The 16,612-nt window shown below is 43.4% G+C and overlaps 1 protein-coding gene across 3 annotated transcripts in view; it reads left to right on the top strand.

Moving 5' to 3' along the window:
* The window catches only part of Ccbe1 (collagen and calcium binding EGF domains 1), a 293,738-nt gene extending 278,213 nt beyond the window's left edge, over window positions 1–15,525 (top strand). For 2 of the 3 annotated variants that reach the window (XM_008840029.3, XM_029566899.1), the window contains 6 exons: window positions 2,848–2,951; window positions 7,617–7,737; window positions 12,018–12,157; window positions 12,256–12,291; window positions 12,930–12,965; window positions 14,984–15,525. In XM_008840029.3, the coding sequence (XP_008838251.1) occupies window positions 2,848–2,951; window positions 7,617–7,737; window positions 12,018–12,157; window positions 12,256–12,291; window positions 12,930–12,965; window positions 14,984–15,217 (671 nt within the window). In that variant the 3' untranslated portion in view covers window positions 15,218–15,525. Of the gene's footprint in view, window positions 1–2,847; window positions 2,952–7,616; window positions 7,738–12,017; window positions 12,158–12,238; window positions 12,292–12,929; window positions 12,966–14,983 lie in introns of all 3 variants that reach the window. The other variant, XM_017799862.2, reaches the window with a different exon arrangement.
* Window positions 15,526–16,612: the final 1,087 nt, after the last annotated feature.

Raw genomic sequence — 16,612 nt, forward strand, 5'->3', positions numbered from 1 at the left:
GAGACAAATGAAGGAAATGTTGACTCCACAGTAATTAGCTTAGTAGTCTTTATTTTTCAACTTTTGTTTATTTTCAGATAACATTACCATGACCCCAAATGTCACTCACCACAGTTCAAAGACTCAGAAACAGCCAGGTGTTTCATATAACTTTTAAGCTCTGATAATCCATAGATTAGGGGTTCTCAACCAGGGGAGTGTTAAAACACAGATACTTGTACCTCACTGCCACCCCCAGGTGGGTGGGTGAAGTGGATTCCAAAGGAGTTTTCAAGTCCCCCCGGGTACATGTAATGTGCCAGAACTCAGCAGTACCACCAAGGCACAAAACTGGACAGTCAACTTTTAAAAACGAAGCGCTTTTTCAATTGTGGCACTGCCCATATGAAGAAATGTGCAGAACATTCTTTGGCTTTTCTAAACTCAGTTGATATAGTTAGCATAGTATCTAAGGCATTTACATTTCTTAATTAATTAGCACTCCATGCCCCCTTGTGGCTAGTCAATAGTACTGCATCCTTAAAATCTGAACACATTAAAGCAAAATTAAGTTCAGGCAATATCTAGATATGCAGTTAAGCTTAGTTTATCATCTTCCCTGGACCTGCCTGACATCTCTCAGGTATTCTCAGCAGAAACTCCAATCGAAGCCTCCCTCTGTGTCCACCCCATCCTCCCAAGGACCAATTGGGCTCTTCTAAGTGCCAGTCTGCAGAAAGCATTCTGGAATTCCCAAATCTAGTTACCTTCTGTTCTACTTTGTTTCTCCATTGCTGTGACAAAACACTGACCAATACCAGCTTTGGGAGGAAATGGTTTATTTCATCTTACATCTCCTGGGTCACAGTTCATCAGGGAGCCCAAGGCAGGAACTCAGGGCAGGAACCTGGCGGCAGGAGCTGAAGCACAGGCCATGGAAGAATGCTGCTTACTGGCTTGCTCCAGTAGTCCATGCTCAACCTGCTTTCTCATACAACATAGGCCCACCTACCCAGGGGTGGTACCACCCACAGAGGGCTGGGCCCTCCCACATCACTCAGTAATAAAGAAGATGCCCCACAGACATGGCCACAGGCCAGTCCAATGGAGGCAATTCCCCAGTTGAGGCTCCCTCTCTCCAGGTGTGTCAAGTTGACAACTAAAGCTACCCAGCACATCTTCCTTCTCTAGATCTTACTTTATCTATAAGAGAACTAAATATGTGACAATCAGTTCTAACATTCCATGCTCCAGATGAAATAGAGTCTAGAAGCTAGTAGAGGGTAGGTTTATCCTGTCATGCAGTTTTCCAGTTGCTCAACCACAATACTTAGAAAATTTGATTGGGAATGTGAAAATAGGAGTGAAAAGATGGGCTTTTCATTCTTGTATATGACTGCTCGCCTTCTACAGGGCTGCCTAAAAAGAAAGTCCGGTGTAAATTGTGAAGCAGGCATCTTCATTTACCTCACATTCACAGCATCTCACACAGGTCCTGCTTAGTAGCAGATGCTCTGTAGATGGATAGAACGGGGAAGGAGAGATGGTGCAATAGCTAGTTTTAATTATCAATGCAACACAACCTAGAATCACCTGGGAAGAGTCTCAATGTGAATAATCTAGATTGAACTGGACTATGGGCATATCTAGGAGGGACTGTCTTGATTACCACCACTGATATAGGCAAAGCCAGCCAAAAAATGGGCGGCACCATTCCCTAAAAAGTATGGGTCCTTGCTGGGCATGGTGGCATACTCCTTTAATCCCAGCACTAGGGAGGCAGAGGCAGGCAGATCTTTCTGAGTTCAAGGCCAGCCTGGTCTACATAGTGAGTTCCAATACAGCTGGGGCTACAGGGAGAGCCTGTCTCAAAAACCCAAAAAAAAAAAAAAAAAAAAAAAAAAAAAAAAAACAAACATTGAGGGCTGTAACCTGGGATTATGAGTTAAACTAAGCCCTTACTCCCCTAAGCTGCTTTTTGTCAGGGTATTTTATCACAGCAGCTGGGAACAAAATGAGGACAGATGGGGCCATTGACAGTAGTTGAATGATTGAGAAGGTGGAAGGGCAGATAGGATGCATGGGGTTGTGTGAGCTGTGCACTTAGTGGTAAAAGACTGAATCCTTAGCCGGCTTCATTACGCTTACAGTAGAGAATGAAGGATGCCTACAGAAATAGACAACTAGGCTCCAGGTCTATTAGGTTTGTGAATAGCTGAAGCTAATGGAATGACATCCATCCCTCCTAGCCTAGTAATACATCCACTGGAATGGAGAATTGGGTTGTCACCTTCAAGCTTTCTCTTCCTGGCTGGGCTGTCTTCTCTCTTCTACAAAGCCCTCTTCTTGGGTTAACTTGTCAGGCCCCACTCAGCTGGGTCATGCTTCCAGAAGACCTGTACTGTGTAAGGTACTAAAGACCAGGTTTGTGAGTCCTGTTTCCTAAGCGTGAGGATATATTCAGCACATGAGCATTGGTCCCTGGAGAGCAATATAAATCATGTCAGATTTATAGTGCCTCCATTCTAGAAAGGCCCTGATAAATGTACATACTTTCACACATAAAAGATACCAATAAAATGACCATAGCACATACTTTTACACATTTTGGAAACCTAAATAGTAACAGATGGACCTGAAGAGTAACAGGGCCTCCCTTTCTCTGTCTCTTCCCCCTTCCCTGACCCTGGGGCATGCTGACAGGATCAGCATGAGAACCATAAAATTGTCAACACCTACCCTTGCACTTTCCATGGTAAGCCTCTCTGTTCCCAGTTCCCACCCAGGAGCTGCTCTTCCTGATGCCATCTCTCTAGGCCCAGATCTCTCTAGTCTCGGACATGGAGCTGAGCCTGTCTCCTTCCCCAGGGCATGAGGAGAAGTCTGAGAATGCAATGAGAGCAGGGACTTGCTGTGCCACATGCAAGGAGTTCCACCAGATGAAGCAGACGGTGCTGCAGCTGAAACAGAAGGTACTATGGGGTTCAGTCGGGTGTGGATGTGTGAGGAAAGGAGAGCTTGACCCATAAGGGATGTTTGGAGTCAATCAGAAAATAAACCATTCTAGTTGAGCACTCAGTGCAGTTGATCGTGAACTCGATGTAGATTTGGGATCCTTTCCCACTCCAGAGCTGACCACTTAAACAGCAACAAAACACAAGGAAAAGAATTGAGGAGGTGGTTATTACAGTAGACACTGGCAGTGGGCACATGCGAACTCATCAAAAGAGTAGAAACACTGCCTTTTGTAGAAGGCAGATACATGGTCCTGGGTAGACCTACGCAGTTGCATTTTATCTTTGTTTTATTTATTGATCACATCCTCTCCAAAGTTTCTGTGAAGTGATGTCTTTTTGAAGTGGCTTTATTTTCACATGTAAAGTTTATGACCTGGGGGGATAAATGATCCACATAGGAAAACCACCCTCTGGGTATGTCAGAATCACTAAAAGGAGGCCCAGCTCCCTTTATGAGAGGCTGCACCTGATGGGATAGGTACTGGCCCTCTGGTAATGTCATCATGTTGTAAGGGCCTCATGATGGGCCTAGTGACCCGACTTCTTGGGTGACTGTCCTGGGCCTGGAGAGTCAGTGTTTATTATACCTGAGGTCAGTCCATTTGCTGGCTTGTCAACAACTCTGAAATGACTCTTGAGCTGCAAAAACATAAACTTGGTGCTTTGTTTAATTGCTTCCACTCAAGGCTCTCAGGAGATCAAAGTAGTGTGTATAATCTGTTTAACTTTGGCAATCAGTTCTTCTAAAGGGCAAAAGGGTAAACATGAGACAATATCTCTTTTCCCTTGTCAGCAGACTGGCAGCTGCTCCTAATGAGAACCCCAGCTACCAGTTAAACCAGCAAAACAACAGGCTGAAAAGGGAAGCAGTATTTCAGACCTCTGGTGCATGGGTTGGTGAGGTCATGATTAACTTATCAGAGGTGCATATATGTACTCTATTATATTATACTAGTTGTAGAATCATAAGTAAAATATAGATCTAATCTTAAATATCTCATGATGTAATAGAGAGACCCAGCAGAAAACATTGTCTGTATGCCAGCAGAAACAGAAAAGAGAAATACATCCCATACAGATATCCCCATGTGACCTTTGAATTGATGTTAGCATTTATGGAGCAAACACAGGAGGTATTTCAGGGAAGCATCAAGCTCACCTTCCACACGCTAGATCAGGTTTGGGGGAGGCATTTGATTGGCATCTGAGGCGTACCTTACAATTCATGGAGCTGCCCCCACTTTCCTCCCCTGGAAATAATCCATGAGCTTACATAAATTCATTGCAGCTGGAGTGGTCTTTAGTAACAGTGGAGCTAAATCATGCAAGCTGTTCACAAGCTCAGTTGTTGTGTTTGGCTTTCCCTTAATCGCCCTGCAGTGTTGTATGATCCATGCAAGTTACAACATATTACAAAGAAGTTAAATGACTTGTGTTGAGATACATGTGACCCTCAAAGGCCCACCATAGACTTACATAAGAATCCATGAAATTGTCCATGCTCACTACCTTTCACATGGTTGAGTTGAGCTAGAATGCCTTATGCCCTGTTGTCCCCAAGCATCCATAGTGACAATCCTGAGCTAATGGTGACATTCATGAAACATTATGAAGACCGACTTGTTTGGGGGTTTCATTTATTTGTGTGTCTGTGTGTCTGTGTGTGTGTGTGTGTGTGTTGAGTGTGTGGTGTATGCATGCCAGTGCACATGGAGGTGGGTATTGCTCACCTGTGTGTGCATATGTGGAGGCCAGAGGTAAAAGTCAAGAGTCTCCCTCAGTCACTTTCCGTCTTATTTTTTGAGACAGGGTCTCTCATTGAACCTGGAGTATATCATTTCAGCTAGATTGGCTGGCCAGCAAGTCTCAGGGTCTGCCTGTCTCCATCCCCCCAGCATTAGGATTGTAGTTGTGTGCTTCCACACTGGGCTTTTATATGAATACTAGGGATCCACACTCAGGTCCTTGTGCTTGCACAGGAAACACTTTGCACCCTGAGCCTTCTCCCCAGCCCTACTTAGTACTTTATTTCTTTTTTGAACTTTTAAAAAGTATTTTACTGAGTTTTTGTGCATTTCATATAATAGATATTAATCAAATTTAGACCCCCCTCCCCCATCCACATCCCAAATAGCCCCCAGATTTTTTGCATTGGGTCATATATTGTCAGGCATTTGTACCCAGATGTCCCTCAAGTTCATCCACTGGAGTTTAGTCAGCTTATCTAGAATCACTCCTTGAAAGAAGATCTACTCTCCCTCACCCACAGTGATCAGCTGCCCATAGTTCCCCTGCGAGGGCTGAGTCCTTCCCTCCCTTTCCTTTCTTCCTTCTTCCCCTCCTTTATTTTCCTTTCCTTTCCTCTCCTCGTCCCTTACCTTCCCTGGTCTTTCTCATCCTTTCCTTTTCTTCCTCTTCCTTCTCTTCTTTTAGGCATGGTCTTGAACTAGCTATGCAGTAGAGGACAACTTTGAATTTCTAATCCTCCTGCCTCCGCCACCCAGGTGCCAGGATCATGGGCATAAATCATGCCCAGCTGAGGAGCAATTCTTTGTAAAAGGTGCCTACTGGAATGAATTTATTTCTATGGTATGTAAATCACTTTTATATCCAGAATCTCACTTAACTGTCACCATAGCCCTGTAAGAGACATGCAAGTATTCCCAAGAGGTCAGACCTAAAAGGCCTTCTCACTCCTCTGTACCCGTGTCTGGATCGTCATTTGATTTTAGTATCAGCTTGTTATTGCTGATACCATCTGTTTCATTTATAGACAAACACAGGACATCTGCCTAGATAAACATTGGCAGGAAGTAGATGGCCAAGAAACAGGTGGCAATTCAGGTGCTGGACAGCAGCCAAACCCACACTAGGAGACGGTACACACACACTGAACGGCACCAAATGTACGGTGACAGAATTCCAGCTGCAGGCAATGCCCCAGATTAAATACTGTGGACTCTTAAAGGGATAAATTATAAAGAAAAGTCATATGCAGCAGCAATCTGCAGGATACAAGAAGCATAAAGACTTGTTTTTTGGAGTCAGCAAGATGGCTCAGTAGATAAAGGCACTTGCAAAGCCTGACAGCCTGAGTTGGATCCCCACAACCAACATGGTGGCAAAAGAAAAACGACTCTCTCAAGTTGTCCTCTGACATCCATCAGTATGTGTGTACCTATGCATGCACACATATACACACACAGTAAATAAATAAAATGTAATTTTTAAAAATGTAATGTATATATGAACCATGAACTTTTATCCAATCATAAAGAAGAATGAATTGTGTCATTTGCTGAAAAAAATGGATGTAACTGGACCAATTAAGTGAAATTTGCCAGACTTGGACAAATATTCCATGTTTTGTCTCATTTGTAGATCTTGGGTTGTACGTAGATACGTGACCCTGTGTGTGTGTGTGTGTGTGTGTGTGTGTGTGTGTGTATGTATGTATGTGTGTGAGAGATGAAAGTACAAGAGAGACTGTGGGAAGAAAGGATACTAGCGATGTGGGGAAGATACATGGTGAATATGGTCAAAGGACATGATACCCATGGAAGAAATTTTCTTTATGAGGCCCATTGCTATAAATAATGAACATACACTAATAAAAAGAAATTGAGCAACATCACTGAAAACTAAAGTGTGGCTTTCTTAAATATCATAGTAATATTAAGAGAGGCTGCTTCGTGTGGTTAGGAACATAGAGTCTGGAAGGAAATTTGCTTGCTAACTGTGACCTGGGGTAAGTTTCAGAACCTCTCTGTGCATCAGTTGTATAAAAAATAGAAAACAACCCCCGCTAAATAGGGTTTCCATGGTATCAAATGAGCTAATATGTAAAAGACTTACAATAGTGCCTGTCACCTAGAAAAAGCTCTGTGCTTCCCAAGTTCATGATGAACATTAATGGTTAGCCCTGCCAGTCATGTTCACATCTTTCTATGGTAGTTGCTCCAACATGAAGCCAAAGCTGATCTGAAAGAATGATGCTTGGTGCATTTTTTTGCACCCAGGAGAGGTGGAAACTCTGATTATACTACCATCACCTTCTTCCCAAGCATCTGCACCCACAAGCCTGTTCCCTGATGTGTTTGCAAAACGTCATCTGCCACACTTGCTGCCATTCCTGCCCTCTTGCCCAAGGAGTACAGGATTTACAGGCAGCAGGAAGGTGATTACCCATAAGGCTCATCCTGAACACTGGCTCACCACATAACTTGAACACAACTTGAACACAGGAGCCAACCAAGGGGTAAAGACACCAGCAGCATCTCTAAAGACCAGTCACAGGTGGAGATCTGGGCCTGCTTACAAAATTTTGAGTACAAAAATGTGAGTGCTTGGAGGAAACCTTCCTTTTGTAGACACAGAGAGGAAAATTTAGGTTAGAAAAATTACCTGAAGCTGCTGCCTGGGAACAAAGCAAGGAGCAAGCACAGGCAGACCCCTGTTTGTACTAGATGGTTCCTAGGCTGAAGAGACTTTGTACAGCCCCTTTGCACTCTGAATAGCTTTAATTAAGAGCAACATTCATCAAGACAGGGCTTTGCGGCCTCTGCAGCGTCTGTCACAATGCAGTCCTGGCTTTCTGATCCAGATCTCTTGTCCTTACAGATTGCTCTGCTTCCCAACAATGCTGCTGAACTGGGCAAATATGCCAATGGTGACAAGGTACTGGCTTCAAACACCTACCTTCCAGGACCTCCTGGCCTGCCTGGGGGGCAGGGCCCACCTGGTAAGTATGAAGAAGGGCCCAGGAGGCTGGTGGTGTGTCCCCACTCCACCCTTCTAGAACATAAGCTGGCTGAGGGCTCACATTCAGTGGGTCTAGACTGTGATCTCCAGAATCCATTTGAGAAAAGTGGAGCAGGAATACAGAGGCAACTGTAGAATGAGAGGGTGTAGGGAGTTCAGTGCTGTAGCTTGAGAAGAAAAGGTGGTTTTCTGGAATTGGATAAGCTTAATTTTAAAAGCTGAACATGGTGGCACACACCTGTAATCTCAGCACTCAAGAGCTGAGACAAGAAGATTGAGAGTTAGGGGCTATCTTAGGCTACACAATGAGATCATATCTAAAATTAAGTTAAAGAGAAGCACAATGAAAACTACCCTTTAACTTCATCCTAGAAAAAATTTAACATATACAAAATAAAGTGATATAATCAGTCAGTTCTATCAAGTCATAGCCAGCCTCATCACCACTGTCCCCAAGTCTCTATTCACCTTCACTTATTATTTAACACCTTTTCAACTATATTTTTCTTATTCCTATTACATTTCCCTTATAAGTGGGATATATTGAGGTACAGCTCATCAAATACTGAAATGTGTCCTTCCAAGTTTAAGTTTGAGTTTTGATAAGAATGGGCTCGCACGTAATCAACAATCCATCTCAACACCAAGATAAAGGAAATTTTCACCATCCAGAAGGGTGGCATTTGCCACCAGTGTTCTCCCCACACCAGTTCCAGGTATCCAGAAACCTGCTTTACTTCACCCAGGTCTTCCCATTGTAGGGCTGCACAGTGGCAGAATCTTTTGTCTTGTGTCCTTTTGGATTTCTTTCATTCAGTGTATGGTTTTGGAGATTCACCCTTATTTATTAGAACAAAATCTCAAATGTCTTATCATCTCATGAGAAAACATATAATGAGAGCTTTAAAGAATAGTTCTGAGGTGTTTCACACTTTATTGTGAGCCCTTGATAAGTATATCGGTAGATTCTGTAGCACCAATGAAGGAAATGACACCAATGTTAGAACGTGACTCTAAACCATGGACTGTCTTAGCCCAGGTTATCATAACACATCAGTGTATTGAGTTCTTATCTCTTGTGTTCAAACTGAGAATATGTGACATGTACAGTGACTGCAAATAGCAAAAGTAATCCAGGATTGCACCTGTAATCTTAGCATTAAGGAGGCTGAGGTAGAAGGACAGCTGTCAGTTTGAGCCCAGCCTGGGATGCAGAGTGAGAGCCTATCTCAAAAACAATCACAAGAACAATATATACCTGCCTCCAGTAAGTATTTAATCTTTCAGAGCAGGAAGGACATTGCATGGTCAAATTTTTTATCAAAAGGGACAGAGGACCTGAGTTTGATTCCCAGGAGCCATGTCAGACTAACAACTGCCTGTAACTCCAGCTCCAGGGACTCCAAAACCTCTGGCCTCCAAGGGCACCAGCATTCATGTGCACACATGTACACACACAAGCACACACCCACACACACATCTTTAAATAATAAAAATAAATCTTAAACTTTTTTAAAGTTCTGCAAGAAGCAAGGTTCAGAGTTCTTCCCAAAGGATTTATGTGTTTTCTGTCTTCTTCTGTCTTAATGTCCTTGTTTCCATTGAACCTGGTGGCCTGGGGCTTCCTCTACACAGAAAAGAACTGGCCCGTGACTTTGATTTATCATCTTGTTCATCCTGAGGTTCCCTGCATCGTGGCAGAGTTTTCTCCAGCAGATGCTTCACACTAGCATCCTCTCGCTCCTTCTAACCAGAGGTCGCTCCATATAAACTGATTGCTAGCACAGTGTCCCCTTCCCTCTTCTGGGAGGGGAGAATGTTATTGCTTTGCTTTGCTAGAGGAAGTTCATCCTCAGGCCAGTCTACACATCACTAGAACAAGGACACCTACAGGAGGGAGGAAGCCATTGGCTGTCCGTTTTCTTAGCAAATGACTAGCTAGCTTGCCTTCTCATGCCACCATCTGGTTTCTAACATGGTTTGAGCTGTCCAGGGTCCTTGAGGGAACAGAGAGCAATGGAAGACAAATGAACGTTTGCAATGTGTGAAGAATTTCTCCTTTATTTTTAGCCTTGTGATGCCCTCCATTGAGATGTATTAAGGCAGCTAGAAAACTAATAATTATTGGTTCTCTCACTTTTAAATAGTCCTTCAGTCCATGATGAATCACAGACTGAAACAACGGCATGGGAGACTACACTAGGCTGGGCCCCTTCGGTTTTAGTAGTAAGGGGGTGGCTCCTCCTCTCTGGCCTCCACTCTTATACATAAAGTGCTTCCATTTTCACACCAAGGTCCTACATTTTAGAGGCACTTGCCATACAGTGACCTCCGAAGTTCACTGATTAGGCGATTACAGGTAACATGTTACCTCTACCCTGTTCTTCTGCTATTGGACATAGAATAATTACAGAACTGATCTGTCCCCCTTCCCTGATAAACTCTTTCAATATGTACCTGAGACCAATATGGAGAGTTGGAACATGAGGTATGTTTGAATGGAGCATTGATTGCCTTCCATGTTGCCTTAATAAGTGTAAATTAGAAAGGATCTCCCCAAATATGAAAAGCCTAAGGTCTTTGTTTATTTTGTTATCCATAGCCTGGAAGCTATTCCATGCTGTCACTATGCTGTTAGTAGTAGAGGCTAGGTATGAATGAAAAGACAACTCTAGGGGCTGGAGAGTTGGCTCAGCAGTTAGGAGCACATACTACTCTTATAGAGGACCTGAGTTTGGCTCCCAGCACCCATGTCCAGCAGCTCACACCTGTCTGTAACTGCAGTCCCAGGGTATTTAATGCCCTCTTTTGGCTCCCTCAGGTACCCGTGGCTCTCACACATGACGGATATTTGCATACACACCCACACACACACAAATAAATATAAGTATTAAAATTTTTAAAAGAAAAGACTATTCTAAGGAATAAATATGGCACAGAAACCAACTCTATCTCTTCAGTGCACTCACTTAACAAGAAAGCTTTATAAGCAGCCTGTTAACCTGGGTGTCTCTGAGAGTACATGGATGAATAAAACACAACCCATGTTTATTTGCATGCAATTATTTTCACTTTAATTTCTACCTCTCTGCTGAAAGTCCTCACCTGTCCAGACACCATCTATCATTTCCACAAACACCTTAACATATCAGCCAATGCCATTTTAAAGTCCTTAATGGGTAATTCCAGCACTTGACTCACACCTGAGTCACCCCAGAGTCTGGTTCTGCTGATTGTTCTATCACTTGACTCCCTCTTGTTTATTTTGCTTTTTTATGTGCCTCAAATTTCTTGAATGAATGCTGCACATCATTTGCAGATGAAGAGTAGAGCCTGAGATGCATGGTAATCACTCTTTGAAGTGGGTACCTTCTTCTTTTGTCAGGTCCCTAACAGGAAGTTGAGTCAACCTAGTGAGTAGTTGAGCTATTTCAGGATTTTGCTGTTCACATATTTACCTTCAGTGCTTTGCAGTCTTCAAATGTTCAAATCCCTTCAAGAGAAGGATACTGTTCATCTGTGCTGAGTGGGGGCCCAAGATGCCAGTGGATTTTCTCTGTATTTGTACTTTACTACTGGCTTTCAATAACTCCTGCTCAACTGTCCACATTCTTGTCCCTCCTCAGTGATGGATTTCTTTTACTTTATACTTCATGCAAATGTTGTAGGAGTAGAGAACAGCTTCACTTCTCTTTGACTTATGCCACTGGGTCTGGAAGTGAGACCCTCTTCATCATACTCACCCACAGGAAATCATGGACAGGACAGCATCTCCCACCCTCCAGCTTTTACACCGGTCACACTCAGCTTTTACATGGGTGATAGGGATCTGTACTTGGGTCCTCATGGTTATGCAGCAAGACTTTACCCACAGAGCCATCTCTCTGGCCCCCAAAATATTCTACTCTCAACCACTCCCAGGGTGTTATAATATTACATACAGCTTTGCACAGACCAGCATAGGTTACATTAAAGTGATAAAGTAGTCAGGAGCTGATCATTGAGCTGAGGTTGTGGACATTGGGATATACTATAGAATATTCTTATTTCTTGCTTGAGCTGATGCATAATAGATGGTCCATGCAAAGAGAAGAGGTTAAAGTCACTTTTGATGGTGCTGAGTTTAAATTCCTATGTATACATTCAGGTAGATGCCACACGGCAAAGGACAGAGTTCAAAGAGTAATGCCTCAGGGACTCCTGGGTTCTGTAGCTGTCCTTCTCATGGGGTGTGTGTTAATAAGGTCTTCTTTCTTACAGGCTCACCAGGACCCAAGGGGAGCCCTGGCTTTCCAGGTATGCCAGGCCCTCCTGGACAGCCTGGCCCACGGGGTTCAATGGGACCCATGGGACCATCCCCTGACCTGTCCCATATTAAGCAAGGCCGGAGGGGCCCTGTGGTCAGTATCTTCTCTGTGATCTATACACTGTTGCAGAGCATAAATATTCTGGCCCCATAACTCTTCTTTCAATTAAATCAGATGCTTGTGTCTTGCAGGGCCCACCAGGGGCACCAGGAAGACATGGCGCTAAGGTGAGTGTTATGAATGATCCTTAACAGCTGCAGGTCTGTTTCCATCTGATGGTGGGCACCCAGTGAAGCTCCCCTTGTTGCATGAAGTAAAACACAGGCACACAGGTTGAGCATGCCAAACTCAAAAATCTAAAGTGCTTGAAAATTCTAAGTTTTTGGAGCACTGGAGACACTGAAAAAAAAGATTTAGATTTTGGTCGGAGTGTTGTGGCATAAGCCTCTGTGTTGTTTTTCTCAGTAACCTGTGTTGTTTTGTTAGAATGGTTATTTCATGTGACTTCATTTAAGTGGAGAACCACACCTTCATTCGAAGTTAAGAGCTGAGGGCTACTTGTTTCCTGTTGAAACTGGTACGTCTCACTTCAGAAAGCTTGTTCTTTCACATGCTTCCTTGAAATACAAGTTTTCTTCTTATCATATCTGGTTTGAAGACCTATGACCTTGGGAGAACTCAGCAGGAGAGCCACTTGACCCAAGCCCCTTAATTCTAAGCAGCCCCGTAAGTCCAACTTTAACACTCAATTTGTTTCCTATAGAAAACATTCACGTCTTGCAGGAGGATGGTTATGGGAGTTGGGTATCTAACTAAAGACTATGATGCTGACATCTGAATGCTAACACTGGCCTTTCCATTTTAGGGGGAGAGAGGAGCACCTGGGCCCCGAGGATCTCCGGTAAGTTGCACTGTCAGGTCTTCCTACCCAGAGGGTATGTTCTCAGGACTGTGGCTCTCATCCTAAAAAAGCATATATGTCAGGTGAGATGGCTCAGTGGATACAGACACTTGCGGCCAAGCCTGATAAAGCTGAGTTCAATTCCCAGGACCCACATGGTGGAAGGAGAGACCCGATTCCCACAAATTGTCCTCTGACCTCCATGTGAGTGCTGTGGCACATGTGTCTACACATATACACATATTAATTAATTAATTCCTGTAAAAATTTTAATGAATGTATGAGTGGGTCTTGTAATGGAAGTTCACTTGCCCAGCCTTGCTCATCTTGTCACTCAGTCTATCCCAATAGAGCTCTGTGTTTAGGAAAAAGTTGCAAATGCCTTAAGCAAGGGGCTTGGATTTATTTTTTTAATTTGTTTTCTGTTATCAGTTTTTCTTTTATCTTGACTAATCTTACATGAAATATCTTCTTGGAAGCCCTCTATGCTAGGAGTCCATTTCTAAGTATATCACAAGATTATTGAAAGGAGATCTGAGGAGATAGCCAGTTGGTAAAGTGCCTGACAGGTAAGCGTGAGGACCTGAATTTAATCCTCAGAGCCCACAGGAAAAAGCTGGGTGTGACGGTACACACTTGTAATCCCAGGTCTGGGGAGATGGACATAGGTGGATCCATGGGGCCCAGCCAGCCTAGGAAATCAGCATTTCCAGGCCGTAGAGAGACCCTGTCTCAAAAAACAAAGTGGATGGTACCCGAGGAACAACACCTAATGTTGACTTCTGGCCTCCACAAATATATACACATATATGCATCCATATCTATTCACACAAAAAATATAGATGAAAGGACTAGGATAGAAAAGTATATTATTACAGCTCCTAACACACTACTGCCCTAGCAGGTCAAATGACCATCCTCTCAAAATAAATGGGGGAGTGGGGGGTCCTTGGGCCTTGAGAAGAAATTAGCTACCTGTGTGTACAATGTCTAGGAGATTTAAAGTAAACAGAAATATCCAAAGTGACAAAGACTATAAGTAAGCCCACTTCTTCTGCAGGGGTCCATGTGTTTTTGAAGAAGGACCAAGAACCGAGGGCTGGGGCCACGGAAGTACACAGCCTGGGCTCCCACCTCAGCTCTTATACCTGTTAGCTTTCTCACCTTGAACCTATCACTTAGCAAGTTAGGACATTCATTCCTCACCTGTGCAGTGCCACAGGAATCTAATCTACCATACCCTGTGTAGGGTGAGGGCCAGATGACATCAGAAAACTGTACATAAGCACTTTGCATTAGCAGCAGCAGCTTAAAAGTTGGTAATGATTTTACCTTTAGGTTTCTAATGGGCTCAGAATATGCATGATTGTGCTTTTTGTTTTTCCTTTTCACCATTCTGCACCAAAGCATTGCATGGTATTAAGACTTATTAAATACCATATAATGATAAAGGATGTTCAGTACATAGAATTAGGAAGGTTTTGTTTGGCCCTTACCTAGCCAGTGGTCATCTTATAAGAATATCAATAATTTCACTTTTAAAGAAGGCTAGAGAACATTTTGAGCTTTTAGTGTTCTAAAAATGCCATTTGAATGTCATTTACGAACCCTGTGAAAACCTGTGATTGATGTTGAGGCTATTGTCTCCATTTTAGAGGTGGGGAAAGCCTAAACCAAAAAAAAAAAAAATCAAGTAACTTGCCCAAAACTACACAGCTCCCAAGAAGAGCTAGGGTTCAAATCCAACAGAACCCCAACCTCTTAAGCACTACTTTGACTTTCAGAGTCCTTTAGAAAGTCCCCAGAGAAGGAAGAGATGTAAATGTGTCACTAGTGTCCATTTTTGAGATGAGGGATTGGAGGACAATGTTGAGGGTCCCAGGCTGTGATTGTTAGGCCTCCATTTAGGACACAGAAATATCCACAAGCAGCAGGACTAACAGGCCTTGGAGACAGGCAAGCCATTGTTGTTGTGCTGAGGCTACTATAACTTCAGAGCTTTGTTTCCTCACACACAGGGACCCCCGGGTTCTTTCGACTTTCTGCTGCTGATGCTGGCTGACATCCGCAATGACATCATAGAGCTGCAGGAGAAGGTGTTCGGGCACCGGACTCACTCTTCAACAGAGGAATTCCCTCTACCTCAGGAATTTTCCAGCTACCCAGAGAGTCTGGACTTTGGCTCTGGAGATGATTACCCGAGAAGAACTGAGGCCAGAGACTTGGGGGTCCCCAGAGCCTTTCATCCATAGCACATCCCATATCTTCATGCAACACAAGAAAAGTGTGTCTTCACATGTAGCCATAGCGTCTGAAGAGAAAAAAACCACTGGAGACCTAAGGATGTGATGGGTTAGCATGCTATTTACATCCCGACTTTTCTTTTCTTTTTTTTTTTTTTTTTTTTTTCAGGAACTCGTGAATTTCTGAGTTAAGTACTCCCAAAGCATCTTAAGATTGAAAAGTACCAAAAAGGGAGAAATGGCAACGTGAGCTCTTGGAAAATGTGAGGTCCCTTCTAAAAATAATTTTGCTCAAAATAGATTGTATTCTTCATCTGCTACTGTCAAAATTAAGGCTCTTCAATTTAAAAGGGGTGAGAAGGATCACCATGACAATTGGCCTGGGTAAATGATTAGTTTTCCTTATCAACTTCACTGATTTTAAATATTGCAGCTTTGTTTCCCAAATTTGGTTATAGAAACCAGAGAATTAAGAAGTGCGTGTTAGGGGTGATAGCGAAGATAGAGTCTTATGGTATTTCTTGTCATATAGGTTACCACAATATAATCAAATATGACAATCAATCATTCATGCCAATCTTATCTGTAAAATCCAACTGGGAGAAGAAATTTCCTTTGGGTATAGTACTAAATCATCCTTTCTAACGGTAGGAAGGAAATGAAATACCCCCAATACATACTAAGAAATGAGGGCTCTTGGTTGCCAGGACATCTGAAAGCTGTTTGGTCAAGAGAGTGATCCTGCTCCATAAATCTCAGATGATTTGTTAAATAAGGTAGCTAACTTTTTTTTGGGGGGAGGGGGTTTGAGACAGGGTCTCCCTGTAGCCTTAGCTGGCCTGGATTCACCATAGAGACCAGGCTGGCCTGGAACTCACAGAGATCCGCCTGCCTCTGCCTCCTGAGTGCTGGGATTAAAGGCATGCACCACCATGCCCCGCCAAGGTGGCTGACTTTTAAGAAGAGGTACATGATGCTCTGACACTGACCAGGCATCTCACTGTCCTGGTATCTTGACAAAGGGCAAAGGAGTACATTGAGAGGGACCGTATTGAAGTCATATCACCAGAGGGAGGTGAATTTGCTCTCGCTGGGCATTTTGAAGTCCTCATCTGGAGCCAGCAAAGCTTACCACTATACTGGGAATAAGGTACTGTTGAGAGGTCGCTTAGATAGGGAGGGGGAAAGTTTTGTTCCTTGCTTGGCAGAATTTTCCCCACGACTCAGTTTTTCCTTGATTAGTCAAAGTTCTAGTTCTTTCAGGCCTCTTGACTTCTCTTCCTCAGCCAGGTGGGAAACAGTTGAGAAAGAAGCGCATTCCACAGCTTCTCTGGAGTCCTGATTGCTCAGAGCTTATCTAGGTCCCAAGGGAATTGTATTTCCTGAAAGAAACAAAACGCCAGG

This window comes from Nannospalax galili, unplaced genomic scaffold, assembly GCF_000622305.1.
Source record: "Nannospalax galili isolate Female #2095 unplaced genomic scaffold, S.galili_v1.0 scaffold819, whole genome shotgun sequence".
NCBI classification, from domain to species: domain Eukaryota; kingdom Metazoa; phylum Chordata; class Mammalia; order Rodentia; family Spalacidae; genus Nannospalax; species Nannospalax galili.